Source organism: Enhydra lutris, unplaced genomic scaffold (genome assembly GCF_002288905.1).
Source record: "Enhydra lutris kenyoni isolate GAN:26980312 unplaced genomic scaffold, ASM228890v2 scaffoldscaffold56, whole genome shotgun sequence".
Taxonomy (NCBI): Eukaryota; Metazoa; Chordata; class Mammalia; order Carnivora; family Mustelidae; genus Enhydra; species Enhydra lutris.
The window spans coordinates 11,258,966-11,272,578 of NW_019154140.1; the positions used below are offsets into that span (position 1 = coordinate 11,258,966).

The 13,613-nt window shown below is 52.1% G+C and overlaps 1 protein-coding gene across 2 annotated transcripts in view; it reads right to left on the reverse strand.

The window, feature by feature from the left end:
- The window catches only part of LOC111157851 (integrin subunit beta 7), a 9,230-nt gene extending 2,688 nt beyond the window's left edge, over positions 1 to 6,542 (reverse strand). The window contains exons 1-9 of one of the 2 annotated variants that reach the window (XM_022519544.1): positions 6,471 to 6,542; positions 5,578 to 5,781; positions 3,651 to 3,852; positions 3,403 to 3,573; positions 2,413 to 2,654; positions 1,906 to 2,064; positions 1,497 to 1,592; positions 1,265 to 1,354; positions 247 to 393 (exon numbers count right to left, since the gene is read on the reverse strand). In XM_022519544.1, coding sequence (XP_022375252.1) covers positions 247 to 393; positions 1,265 to 1,354; positions 1,497 to 1,592; positions 1,906 to 2,064; positions 2,413 to 2,654; positions 3,403 to 3,573; positions 3,651 to 3,852; positions 5,578 to 5,778 — 1,308 coding nt within the window. In that variant the 5' untranslated portion in view covers positions 5,779 to 5,781; positions 6,471 to 6,542. The other variant, XM_022519545.1, reaches the window with a different exon arrangement.
- Between the last annotated feature and the right edge of the window lie 7,071 nt (positions 6,543 to 13,613).

A 13,613-nucleotide genomic window follows, 5' to 3' on the forward strand; every position in this document is an offset into this window, starting at 1 on the left:
GCCAAACCCATTGATCATCGAGAACCTATTCCTTAGGAAATGAAGGGATAAGATCATGCTAACACCCATCTCTTAGAAACCCACTGGAGGAAGCCACTCATTAAACCCTTTCAGAAAGGATGGAGGGAGAACTAACCCATGCTTTTGCATTGTTCTCTGTGTCTGCCCCCAATCTTTTCCTGCCTGCTTCAATTTCCCTCCCCCACCCCCACTTCCTTCCTTCTGCCTATCTCGGCTGGCTCTCACCGTCTGGTTGGTTCGGACGTGGTTGCACTGGCCCCGATCCCCAGCCTCACCCTCCCTCTTCTCAGGATCCCCACACTGAGATTCATATGAGATGTGGACCCCCGGAGGGAGTGGAGAGTGTTCGAGGGTCACCGTGGAGGACAGGCTCTGTGGAAGGGAGACAGTGAGTAACCACGTGAAGGCAGGACTCCAACCCCACCTTGTGCCCTCTGCAGCCATTCCAAATTCCACCACAAGCCTGCCCTCGACCTGCTATGGGGCCCCTTGTAACATGCAGGAGCTGCTTCTCATACTCCCAATCAGGATATACAACCTGTACACGTAAAGCCCTCGAGGGCAGAGTCTTTCAATTGAGTTTGCCCTGGGAAATTGGATCCTGTCTCAGATTTTCTCACTGTGGCTTTAGGATGTGATCCCCGTCATAAGACGCCTATAGCATGGTTACAGAGCTAAGCCCAAGAAACACTTAAGGATCTTTATGGTTCCTTCTACCTGTAAAATTCTATGGTTCCTATGAAAAATGCCTCTGAATTATTTGTAAGCTCAGTGAAAGTAGGCTCCAGATGTTACTTTCCTTATGGATCGACTGGGGCACAAATGCCAGCCCTTCTGTCTGTTCTCTGTGTGACCCTGGGCAAGTCATTCAGCCCCCTGTGTCTGTATTCTCATCTATAAAATAGGGATGCTAATTGTTAGCAAACAGGGGTTCATTGGGATAAGTGGGAAGGCAAACAGCATGAGCACTTAGGACAGTGTTTGGCATGAAATACTGGCGCAATGAATGTTCCTTTCCTTCCTTGCCCAGAGCAGGGCTCTGTGTTCCACGCAAGCCAGACACTTCAGATGTACAAGTGTCAGCCCAGCTGAGTGAACGATTAATGACAGCCATAGACAAACTGTAGGTAAGAGCCATGGAGGGCTACACCGAAAAGCGATCAGTCCTTCTCAGTTCTGTCACCTCCCCAAAGGCCCCTTTCCAGGGCCTGCGCTCGCCATGCTGCCAGTCCCAGCCCCGTACCTTATAAGCATCCATGATGAGCTGCACCACGTTGCTGGAGTCCTCACTCAACAACCCCACTGCGGACTTAGGAATCAGCTTACTCAGCTCCTAGGTTATGAGGAGTTGAAGGAAATGGGCTTCTGGAGGGTCTGGAAAGGGGGTGAGGACATATGGGGAGGAGGAGAGTGGGTCTTTGAGGGAGCTGGGAAAGGGTCACGGCAGGAAGGTCCGGCATTCAGACAGCTCTCACCTGGTAGACAGGCAGCGTGGCACTGGTGACAGCAAAGATGGGCTGGATATTTGCTGCAGACAGGGCCTGGGCTACCTGACCCACAGAGGGGTAGTCCTGGGCAGGGGAGCAGGGACAAGGTGAGCTCCGCCAGTCTCCCGCACAACATCCAACATGCCCTCTGCCCAGGAAGTCCAGGAACCAGGGTTCCACCAGCCAGAGGAACCCTGGAGGCTCAGCAAAGAGGAGGGAGGGGCTAGGGAGTGGGGTGACATGGGTTTCTGTCTGACCAGTGGGGGGACATGGAGAAGAGGAGCTCCTGGGGAAGAGGGCAGGGTGGTCACTGGTAAGGGCAAGGAGACAGGGGTGGGGGGCCTGGACATAGAGGAGGGGTGGCTCCGATAGGGGTGGGGCAAGGGTAGAGACTCACAAACTCTGGACTGCGACGATAGAGGCCATCGCTGTCCAAGTGGCAGTGCCCATCACTGGGCATGAAAATGCCACCCAACTTCCCATCCCCAGCTGTGTGGAACGTGTCATCCGAAGTGAACACCAGCAAACGGGACACATTCCTCCAGCCAATCTGCTCCTGGGGTTGGCGGGGTGGAAGTTAGGCTGTGCACCTTGCTCTATGAGCCAAGGATCTGCCAGCCTCATTCTGAGTCAGTTTGTGTACCCCCCTGTCTCCAGCCCCCTGCTTCTCCCCAGCCCCCCAAACATGGTCGCTGCTAGTGGAGGCCTTCTTATGAACTAGAAAAACATGCCTCTTCCTTAAGGTACTTAACTCCAATCCACCAGGAAATTGTTCAAATGAATATGCAAACTACAGTGAGGATGATACAAAGGGCACCCCTAGAATTGGGCACTGCATGACCCTAGGTGGCAGTCTCAGCCCCAAACAGTGCTTCAGACCCAGATGCCCTCCCCACGTCCTCACCTGACAGAGTGCAGCCTGCAGAATGGCATCGAAGCCACCTTCAGGCGAGTCCAGATTTCCAGACACGTTCTGGCGCCCCACCTCCCGCTCAAAGGCCTTAGCATCTCCGGTCAGCGACAGCACATGGCGAAAGCTGAAGGGTGGCTGGCAGCGCTCCAGCCGGGTGGGACAGGGGTGGCGAAGTTTGGAGGACACCGTGCTCACAAAGGGCATCACCGTTTTGTCCACGAAGGAGCCAAATCCTGGGAGGGCGGAAATCATGAGGGGTGTGCCAGAAGTCACTGGCTAGCTGCAGGGTGGAAGGGCCTCTGCTGAGGACTCAGAAGGCAGAGGTCCATGGGAAGCAGTGGAGGGCGGTCAGGGGGACAGTCACAGAGGAGTAGAGGAGATAATGAGAACGAGTGCCCACAGCGTGGAGGGTCTGAGTATCTGGCCTACTCGGCCAGTGGGGGCGGGGGAGGGGGGAGCAAAAGGTTTGGATCACTGGTTCAGGGCAGTGGGGGATGGAAGAGATCAAGAGGAGGACACAGTGGCAGTCAGGCAGGATCTCTGGAGGAAGGAGATGGAATAGGGTGGGCAAAGGAGGGCATCCCTTGAACAAGGGAGATGTGAGTGCAGAAGTCGCAGCCAGGGACAGTGGCATTTAGCCCTTGTTGGAGGGACACAGATGGGGCTGAGACAGTGGCGTCAGGGCAGTATCCGGTAGTATCAGTATCAGGCTAGTATCTGGTTGGTAGATCCAGGGCGCCCTGTCTGACCCTGTCTGAACCCCGTCTGGCTAGACTCTGGGACTCAGTTACCCCTCCTGTAGAATGAGTGCTCCTACTGGACAGCTTCTTAAATCCCCTCCAGTTCTGTCCTGGAAGATTAATGTCTTTGGGAGGAGAGACCAGAAACCCGTTGCCTGAGCAGGTCTGCTAAAAACTGGGAGAGGGCAGGTAGGGGCCCGAGCTCCCGCAGGGGGAGGCCGAGGGCCGGCGGGGTGCTCACCGATGCGCACGGAGTGTGTGACCTGCTGCAGCTGCACCAGCAGGTCGTGCCCGAGCTGGCGCACGCGCTCCAGGTCGTCCTTCATGGAGTAGCTCAGGTCCATGAGGTAGTACAGGTCGACGGGGTATCCCGGGGCCCGGAGGAAGCGAACGCGGAGCTGCTGCGGCTCCCCTGGGGGGCGGGCGTGTGTCAGCGGGCGGGAGATGGCACCTCGGCCCCGCCGTCCGTCCCCGCCCCTGGGGACTCACCGGGCCGCAGTGTGACCCGCACCCGCTGCGGCGCCAGCTGCGTGGCCCCCTCGCCGCGGGTCCCCGGGCTCAGCGGCTGGTCCTGCAGCACCTCCAGCCGGCCTCGGGGCTCCTCCAGCTCCCCCAAGGGGCAGCCACGCGCCAGCAGCTCCTGTCGCCGGCCGCAGCGCCGCTCCTCCGCTAACCCCGACGCGGTGAAGTTCTGAATCCAAGGGGAAGCGCGTCGGGACTCTGGTCCCCCATGGACCCCCACCCCAACACCTGCAATCCAGGCCGCTCGCGACCCTCCCCTCACAGTGCCCTGAACCCCTCGGATGCCCTCCCCTCTCCGTCCCCCCACAGCCACCTCCAAACCTGGTTCTGTCTTGTCTGAGCCCACTTCCTCTAGCACCACACCTACCCTCTGCTCATCTAGACAACCCCCTCTCCCTAGCCACCTACCCTTCTCCTCCCCGCAGGGCCACAGACTTCCTGTTGAGATCTCAGGCACCTCACTACCACAAGAAAAGGAGGAACCTGGTCTCCTAGTCCAAGCTCTCCTGCATGCTCAGGCCAAAATGGGAAAGCTGGTCAGGTGAAGACCCAGGCTAAGTTCCCCTGGAGGGGGAAAGACCAGGACAAAACAGGAGACTCCTCTCCCCTCCCCCCACCCAGCCCCCACCCCCGTGTCTGGTCCCTTGGGGACTGGCTGGGAAGTGGCAGAGGAAGGAAATGGTTACAGTGGCTTCTCAGCTGGCCCTGGTGCCAGTCTTAGGTCCAGAGATTGAAGGAGGCAGACTGGTATCTGACTGTCTGCCTCGCCCCTCTCTGCTCTCTGTCTCCCCTCTCTGTTCTCTGTCTCCCGCTGACTCTGAGTCTCCTCTTCCGGTCCTCCCAGATTCACAGGGTGCCTTTGTGCACAAGGTGCCACAGTGGAGGCTGGCTCAGCCTCCACTCAGCTTCTGTAGCTCTGCCTTCTAGGGAGTTTACCCTCGTCTCTGATAGAACTCTCCCTCTTCCACCCCCCAGCTCAGGTACCCACCATGCTCTGCCACTCCATGAGCCCTGTCTCTTTAAGGCACAAAAAAAGAACCGCCTCGCTTGACAGGCCAGGGAGACACCTCCCCAGCATCCTTCTGGGCCACTTGGGTAGATCAAGTCTTTCCCCCAAAGCCTACCCACTTCTACCTCCTTCCCTTCTACTTTCCCAGCCACAGGAGAATATATACCTTGGGAAGGCTATGCCCATGCACCCCCAACACAGACTCAGAAAACCAGTCATATACTTTCTGTTAGGGACTAACCCCCAATGTCATGATAAAGCATTTGGAGATGGAGCCTCTGGGAAGAAATGAGGGTTAGTTGAGATCGTGAAGGGAGAACCCTCACGTGGTTGGGGTGAGGGGTGATGGAATTGATGCCATTATAAGATGAGACACCAGAGAGCTTCTCTACAGCCTGACTACAGGCCAGGGAGAGGGCTCTCACCAGAAACCAAAATGATTGCCACCTTGATCTTGGATCTAGGCTCCAGCACTGTGAGAAATAAATCCCTATTGCTTAAGCCACCCAGTCTGTGGTATGTTGTTACGGCTGCCTGAGCTGACAAACACTTTCTCACATGTACATGTGTGCCAAAGCTCACTCTACCTGTCCGCAAGTGTGAGTTCCAGCAAGAACATACTTCCACCAAATGTAAGGTCACCAAGTCTTCTCCAGAGATACACAAATACACAGACACATAAGTGTATACACACAGGGCCCTTGCACACACATGCATGCACACACACACAGTCACACAAAGGAGTCCTAGGTGCACAAACTCAGTCACCCATGGGACTGCCGAGTGCACCCAGAAATCACATATTTGCCCACACAATCACGCACAGAGCTCTGTTCTGCACATACACCTATACACAGTCTCCAAAGGCCACAGGCCCAGCTTTACCAGTTGCTTGCACCATGCACAGCTTGGGTGTGAGAGGATGCACTCCCGGCAGGAGGAGGCGGGCTGGCAGGACCCTTGCAGGGATGGATCAGGATCCCTCCATTCTGTGGCCTTCTCGGACAGGGAGATCATGGCATCCAACTCACTCTCCCCTCTGCTCAGGACCAGCAGGAAAACAAGGACTACGGGCAAAGCCACCATGGCCTACAATAGGACATAAAGGGTGACACGTGGGTCCTTAAGGAAGGGCCTCTAAGCTCTCAGTCCTCTAAACTTAGCCTGTGTTTGTCACTCTCAACACTCTGCCTCAGGGGCGCCTGGCTGGCTTAGTCCTAGAGCATGCAACTCTTTCTTGATCAAGCCCCACCTTGGGTGTAGAGTTTACTTAAGAAAACAAACCAACCTCTACCTCAATTCTTTATCTCCTCTGAGAGTCTCTCCCTGTGGATTCAGCTGTTTCTTTAAAATGTCAGGAAGACGGGGCACCTGGGCCTGAGTGGCTCAGTAGGTTAAGGAACTGCCTTCAGCTCAGGTGACGATCCCAGGGTCATGGAATCGAGCCCCACATCGGGCTCCCTGCTCAGCAGAGGAGTCTGCTTCTCCCTCTCCCCCTGTTCATGCTTTCTCTCTCTTGCTCAGTCTCTCTTTCAAATAAATAAATAAATAGAATCTTTAAAAAAAAAATGTAGGGAAGAGGCAGCCACCACACGTGGGTAGGAGCCTCAGAGAAGTCCTGTCCCTCCTTTGCGCAGACTTTGCCAGGGCAAAGGTGGGCAAAATGGCCTAACAAGAGTCTGGGGACTAGCCCCGGAAGCACTAAGGTCTACACCCACCAATGTCTAGTCACCAAGATTCCAAGCCACAGCGGAAACAGAACCAAACAGGAAACACACCAAGTTCTGGACCTGCTTCAGTCACTCGATGGCTGTATGGCCAATCACACTTTTTCTCTGGGCCTTAGTTCCCACATCTGTAAAGAGAGACAGTTAAATAAATAATCTGACAGGCCTTGCAGTTTTCATAATCTTGGATTCTAAATGAAGGAACAGGGGTGCCTGGGTGGCTCAGTTGGTTGAGCGTCTACTTTGGCCTCAGGTCATGATCTCAGGATCCTGGGACTGAGCCCCATATTGGGCTCCCTGCTCAGCGGGGAGTCTGCTTCCCCCTTTCCCTCTGCCTCCTCCCCACTGCTCATGCTCATGCTTTGTCTTGGTCTCTCTTTCAAACAAAGAAATAAAATCTTTTTTAAAAGAGAAAAAACATTAAAGAAAGAGAAAGAAAGAAAATTAAAAAAAGAGGGTCAAGGGTTCTAAATTTAAGGGAGGAAAGTCAGGGAATAAGAATGAGAGGAAGAGGGGTGCCTGGGTGGCTCAGTGGGTTAAAGCCTTTGCCTTCGGCTCAGGTCATGATCCCGGGGTCCTGGGGTCTTGGGGTCCTGGGGCTCTCTGCTCAGCAGGGAGCCTGCTTCCTCCTCTCTCTCTCTCTGCCTGCTTCTCTGCTTACATGTGATCTCTGTCTGTCAAATAAATAAATAAAATCTTAAAAAAAAATGATAGGAAGGAAGACTAGAGCTGATGAAGGAGTATGTGAGAGAGGCAGGGAAGGTAGCTGACATGGTAGCAAGAGGAATAAAGATTAGACCATAAGAGAAATTTCTAAAGGCCTGGGATAATGCAGGAAGGCAAGCCATGGTTGGTAAACTTTTCTCTTTCTTGTATGTTGCACAGAGCAAATATATACTGAAGACAGAGCCTGAAGGCAGGGTAATTCCTGGAATGACCTCCAGGGAAAACCAGGCAAATTTCTGATTGTTAAGAACTTATTGTTTGTCAATTAATAATAGAGCCTGGGTGGCTCTATGGGTTAAACCCTTTGCCTTCGGCTCAGGTCATGATCTTAGGGTCCGGGGATTAAGCCCCACATCAGGTTCTCTGCTCATCAGGAAGCCTGCTTCCCCCTCTCTCTCTGCCTGCCTCTCTGCCTACTTGTGATCTCTGTCTGTCAAATAAATAAATAAATAAAATCTTTAAAAAAAAAAAAAGGGAGGGCGCCTGGGTGGCTCAGTGGGTTAAGCCGCTGCCTTCGGCTCGGGTCATGATCTCAGGGTCCTGGGATCGAGTCCCGCATCGGGCTCTCTGCTCGGCGGGGAGCCTGCTTCCCTCTCTCTCTCTCTCTCTCTGCCTGCCTCTCTCTCTACTTGTGATCTCTCTCTGTCAAATAAATAGATAAAATCTTAAAAAAAAAAAAAAAAAAGGGAGACAAAAATCAGAAAGTTAAGGGGGCTCCTGGGTGGTGCAGTCGGTTAAGTGTCTGACTCTGGGTTTTCAGCTTGTGTCCTGATCTCAGGGTTCTGATCTCAGGGTCAAGAGATAGAGCCCTATGTCCTTCTGGCTCTGTGCCCAACACGGTGTCTGCTTGACACTCTCTCCCTCTGTCTCTCTCCCCTGTGTGCAAGCGCGCTTTCTCTCAAATAAATATTTTTTTAAAAATCAGAAAGGTACATTGCAATGGCCTTTTTTACAGAGATGGAAAAGTTGGTCCTATACTTCCTATGGAATTGCATGGGACCCTGAATAGCCAAAAACAATCTTGAAAAAGAATGAAATCAGAGGTCTCTCACATCTTTCAAACCTTACTAGGAAGCTACAGTGATCAAGACAATGTGGCATGTAGATCAAGGGTAGGCATGTAGATCAATGAAATAAAATTGAGAGTCCAGAAATAAATTCATCCATTTACAGCCAATTGATTTGCAACAAGCGTGCCAAACTACTCGATGCAGAGAGAACAGTCTTTAACACATGGCGCTGGGATGACTGGCTATCCACATGTGAAAGAAGGAAGTTGGACTCCTACCTCACCACATATACAAAAATTAACTGAAAATGCATCAACGACCTAAATGTAAGTCCTTGAACTATAAATTCTTCGAAGAAAATGGAGGGCTAAATCTTTGCGGCCTTGGACTTGACAATGGATTTTTTTTAAAGATTTTATTTATTTATTTGGCAAATAGAGATTACAAGCAGGCAGAGAGGCAGGCAGAAAGAGAGAGAAGCAGCCTCCCCACTGAGCAGAGAATCCAACGTGGGGCTCGATCCCAGGAGCCCGAGATCATGACCAGAGCCAAAGGCAGAGGCCTAACCCACTGAGCCACCCAGGTGCCCCTTGACAACAGATTCTTAATGAGGACATCAAAAACACAAGCAACAAAAGAAAAAAAATAGGTCAATTGGACTTCATAAAAATATAAATATATAAATATATAAATATAAAACTTTTGTGCTTCAAAGAGCACTACAGAGAAGACGAAAAGACAAGCTACAGAAAGTGAGGAAATATTTGCAAATCATATATCTGGGAAGGATCCAGAACATATAAAGAACTCTTCCAACTCAACAACTAAAAGACAAACCACCCCATTTTTATTTTTTTTATTTTTATTTTTTAAGATTTTATGTATTTACTTGACAGACGGAGATCACAAGTAGGCAAAGAAGCAGGCAGAGAGAGAGGAGGAAGCATGCTCCCCGCTGAGCAGAGAGCCCGATGTGGGGCTTGATCCCAGGACCCTGAGACCATGACCTGAGCTGAAGGCAGAGGCTTTAACCCACTGAGCCACCCAGGCGCCCCTAACCACCCCATTTTTAAATGGCAGAGGACTTACGTAGATATTTCTTTGAAGAAGGTAGACAAATGGCCAACAAACACAGAAAAAGATGCTCAACACCATTAATCATCAGGGAAATGCCAATCAAATACCACAGTGAGATACCACTTCATACCCAGTAAATGGCTACATTAAAAATTTTTAATATATATATTTTTAAATTTTATGTATTTATTTGACAGAGAGAGATCACAAGTAGGCAGAGAGGCAGGCAGAGGGAGAGAGAGGGGAAGCAGGCTCCCTGCTGAGCAGAGAGCCAGACGTGGGGCTCAATCCCAGGACCCTGAGATCACGACCTGAGCTGAAGGCAGAGGCTTAACCCACTGACACACCTAGATACCCCGGCTATATTAAATTCTTTAAAAAATAGAAAAAGAGGATGTAGAGAATATGGAGCCATCGTATATTGCTGGTGGGGATGTAAAATGGTACAACAGAGTTTGATAAATCCCCAGTAAGTTACTTAAAACAAAAATTTGGGGGTGCCTGGGTGGCTCAGTGGGTTAAAGCCTCTGCCTTCAGCTCGGGTCATGATCCCAGGGTTCTGGGATCGAGCCCTGCATCGGGCTCTCTGCTCAGCGGGGAGCCTGCTTCCTCCCCTCTCTCTCTGCCTGCCTCTCTGCCTACTTGTGACCTCTGTCTGTCAAATGAATAAAATCTTTAAAAAAAAAAATTTGTACCTGAACCTTCGTAGCAGTACTATTCACAATAGCCTCGAGGTAGAAACAATGCAAATGTCCATCGGCTAATGAACGGATAGACAAAATGTGCTATCTCCACACGATGGAATATTATTTGGCCATAGGAAGGAATGAAGTCCTGACACATGCTACAACATCGCCGAAACTTGAAAACGCAATGCTAAGTGAATGAAACCAGTCACAAAAAAACACACATTGTACGATTCGGTTTATGGGAACTCTTGTGACTAGAAAAATCCCCAGAAACAGAAAGTAGATGGTCATTGCAGGGGGGGTTGGGGAGGAGGGAAGAATGAGGAATAACCGCTTGACGGGCAGTTTTGTTCTGGAGTGAAGAAAAAGTTCTGGAACTAGATAGCAGTGATGGTTGTACAACATTGTAAGAGTACTTAATGCCACTGAACCGAACACTTAAAATGGTTAAAATGATCAATTTTAGGGACACCTGGGTGGCTCAGTTGGTTAGGCGTCTGCCTTCGGCTTGGGTGGTGATCCCAGAGTCCTGGGATCGAGCCCCGTGAGACAGGCTCGCTGCTCAGTGGAGAGCCTGCTTCTCCCTTTCCCTCTGCATGTGCATGGCGTGTGCTTTCTCTCGTTCTGTGTTTCTATCTGAAATAAATAAATCTAAAAAAAAATCTTTACAAAATTATAAATTTTATGTGCATTGACAGAGAGAGAGCACAAGTAGGCAGAGAGGCAGGCAGAGAGAGAGGAAGAGAAGCAGGCTCCCTGCTGAGCAGAGAGCCGGATGTGGAGCTCAATCCCAGGACCCTGAGATCATGACCGGAGCTGAAGGCAGAGGCCTTAACCCACTGAGCCACCCAGGCGCCCCTCTTCTCCACTTCCGTACAGCTCTTTGTTCTACTTCCTTTTCCCTCCTATCCTAACCACAGAACAGCAGGGCTGTCAACTTCATCCCCCATTTTTACAAACCTGAATTCCAGGGCGGTAAGTGACAGTGAACAGGAATTAAGACAGGTGAGACTCATCAAAAGTTGTGCCTTCTCCCTATCAACTCCAGTGGGCTCCACCTGATCCCCTTTCTCTTCCCTTGAGGGTATCTTCTGCCATCTTCCCTTCTTTCCCTCTGTAGTTGTCCCATTTTCCTAGCCTCGATTCTGACTCCAGTACACACCCTAACATTCCCCCTTCACCATCTGAGAAACAGAGCATTTGCCCAACCTATTCAGATCTCCCAAATCAGGTGGAATCCTCTGCTGCCCACTCAGCAGCACAAGGAGGGAAGAGAACAGAGCCACTGGGCCACCATCCCCCAGGACTGTGGTAGCCACTGTCAAGCTGTCACTGGCAGATCTGAGCTGAGCATCAGGCACTAGGCACCTGGGGTAGCTGCTGGGGAGTCACACTGGGAGAGCCCTACCTTGACGTAATCTTTGGCACATGGTGGGCTCTCCAATGATAGCAGTCATACACTCCCCTACCTTCTTTGCCTCCCTCTCCAGCCCCACTTTTGGGAAACCTATGCAGGAGAGATAGGTAGGGGTGAGGCGGGGAGAGCTTGAGAAACCGGAGGAGGGAACTGGGAAGAGGATCTTAGGAATTCAGAAAGGAGTTCAGAGCCTTTCTCCAGTCTCAGCCGGATCTTGGGCATCTTTGGGTCAGAGCCCAGAGTCCTATTCCCTGGAGGTGGTAGGGAGCAGGCAGGGGTTGGGTTGTAAGGAGAGGAAGCAGAGGGCTGGTGCCCTGGTACTCACAGGTGCATGCCACCGAGCAGCTCTTCCTCCAGCAGCGGTGGCCTTTGTGTACTGATCTGGGAGGCTGCAGAGGAGGAAGTGACACACCCTGGGGTGGGGTGGGGTGGAGATTTCGGGGTGGTGGGGTAACTGACCTAGGAGAAGGTGGAGCCCATAGGGGTGGAACTGAGCCAAGGGGGGGCGGTGATGATACAGGGATCTGGAAGGAAGCAAGGAAGCATGTCTGGCTACCAAGACCCTATGTCATGCTGGGGTGTCCCACGATATTATAATTAACCCATGACACAGCCACAGGTTAATATGCCCCCAGCCCCCAAATTTTACAGATATAGAGGCTAAGAGGAAAGATAGATGTTGAGGTTCGGAGGTAAGAAATGAACATCTTTGCCCAAGGCCACATAGCTAACAATTCGCTGGTGTGGGCTTTCCGTCCAGGGCTGCCTGCTTCCCAAGTTGGTGTGACCTCTCTACTTCTTCATACAGGAACATGATAAGAAAGGAAGAAATAAGGAGGCAGTAAGTACCGGGAAGGGGAATGTTAGGGACTATGGGCACTCATTTTGAAAACCCAGTGCCCACTCTATCATGCTGCGGGCTGAACGTCACAGGCTCTGGGGCCAAACAGCCTGAGCTCCAATCCTGGATCTCTCATGACAGCCCTGAGAACTTCTGCAGTTACTAAACCTTCCTGTGGCTTCCTCTCATCGGTCCCAGGGAACTGAGGATTGCCATGAGAATTAAAAGAGCTAAATCACATCAACTGCTTCCAAGAGAACCCGGGACAACCTAAGGGCTTGATAATAGACTCTGTGGATGAGAAGGAACACGGTGAGAAGCAGAGAGGCTGAGAAATTCAAGGTCCGGCCAGCTGGGAAGTTGGAGATGGACACGGGGCCAGGCTCAGAGAACAAGACTGGGGGGCCCCTGTGCCAAGAAGGCAGCGGCAGAGGCTGGGAAAGGTGGAGAGGAGGGAAATGGGAGAAGCCGAGGGTGGGGTCACGGCTGCTGGAGGTCACAGCCACTGGAGCAAGGGCGAGGATGAAGGCTGGGAGGAGAAGGGGGTGTGGAAAATACCTGCTCCCAACCCACGCTTGACCACAGGGAGCTCTGAGAAGGAGCTGGACTGGAGATCTATGTTCACAGGTTGGCCTCCTCTGCCAGAGAGACCCTCTGCATGGCGGGGACTGACTGATATGTCACCACATGTAGACAAGCACCTATCTCTCAGTGGGTGTGAGCGGCAGGTGGACTGTAGGAGTGTCGCTGCTGGGAAGAGCCACTGGAACGGGGTGGGGGCGCTTCTTCAGCTGGCCTTAGCCTACCAGACCTTGTACCCTTCCCCCACAAGCAGGGGTTACTATGGCGACGACCCCTCCTTCCCCACAGGCCCTGTGGTTTCCTCCACAGCTTCTTTCACTTTCTTCTGCTGCTTTTCCCCACACGTCTTTCCTCCCCAACTCCCCCATCCCCAACCTCTCTCCCACACCAGCACAGGTTGTTCGAGCACAGGTCATCAGAAAAGAAAGCCAGGCACAAGGTAGGCAGGGCGCGGTCCCAGTGAGGAAGGTGGGCCACAGTGTGGTTGGGGAGGGGTATGGAGGGGGAGTTGCAGAGGGGGAGTGGGGAGGCCACAGGCAGTGGGCTAAGGGTGGCAGTGTTGCAGAGGTGAGGCGCGTAGGGGCAAGGAGAGATATTAGGACCAAAGGGAACAGTGGGGGTCAGAAGGGGCAGAGGGAGTAATTTTTTTTTTAATATTTTATTTATTTATTTGACAGAGAGAGAGAGAGAGAGATCACAAGTAGGCAGAGAGGCAGGCAGAGAGAGAGGGGGGAAGAGGGGGGGGGAGCAGGCTCCCCGCTGAGCAGAGAGCCCCATGTGGGGCTCGATCCCAGGAACCTGAGATCATGACCTGAGCCGAAGGCAGAGGCTTAACCCACTGAGCCACCCAGG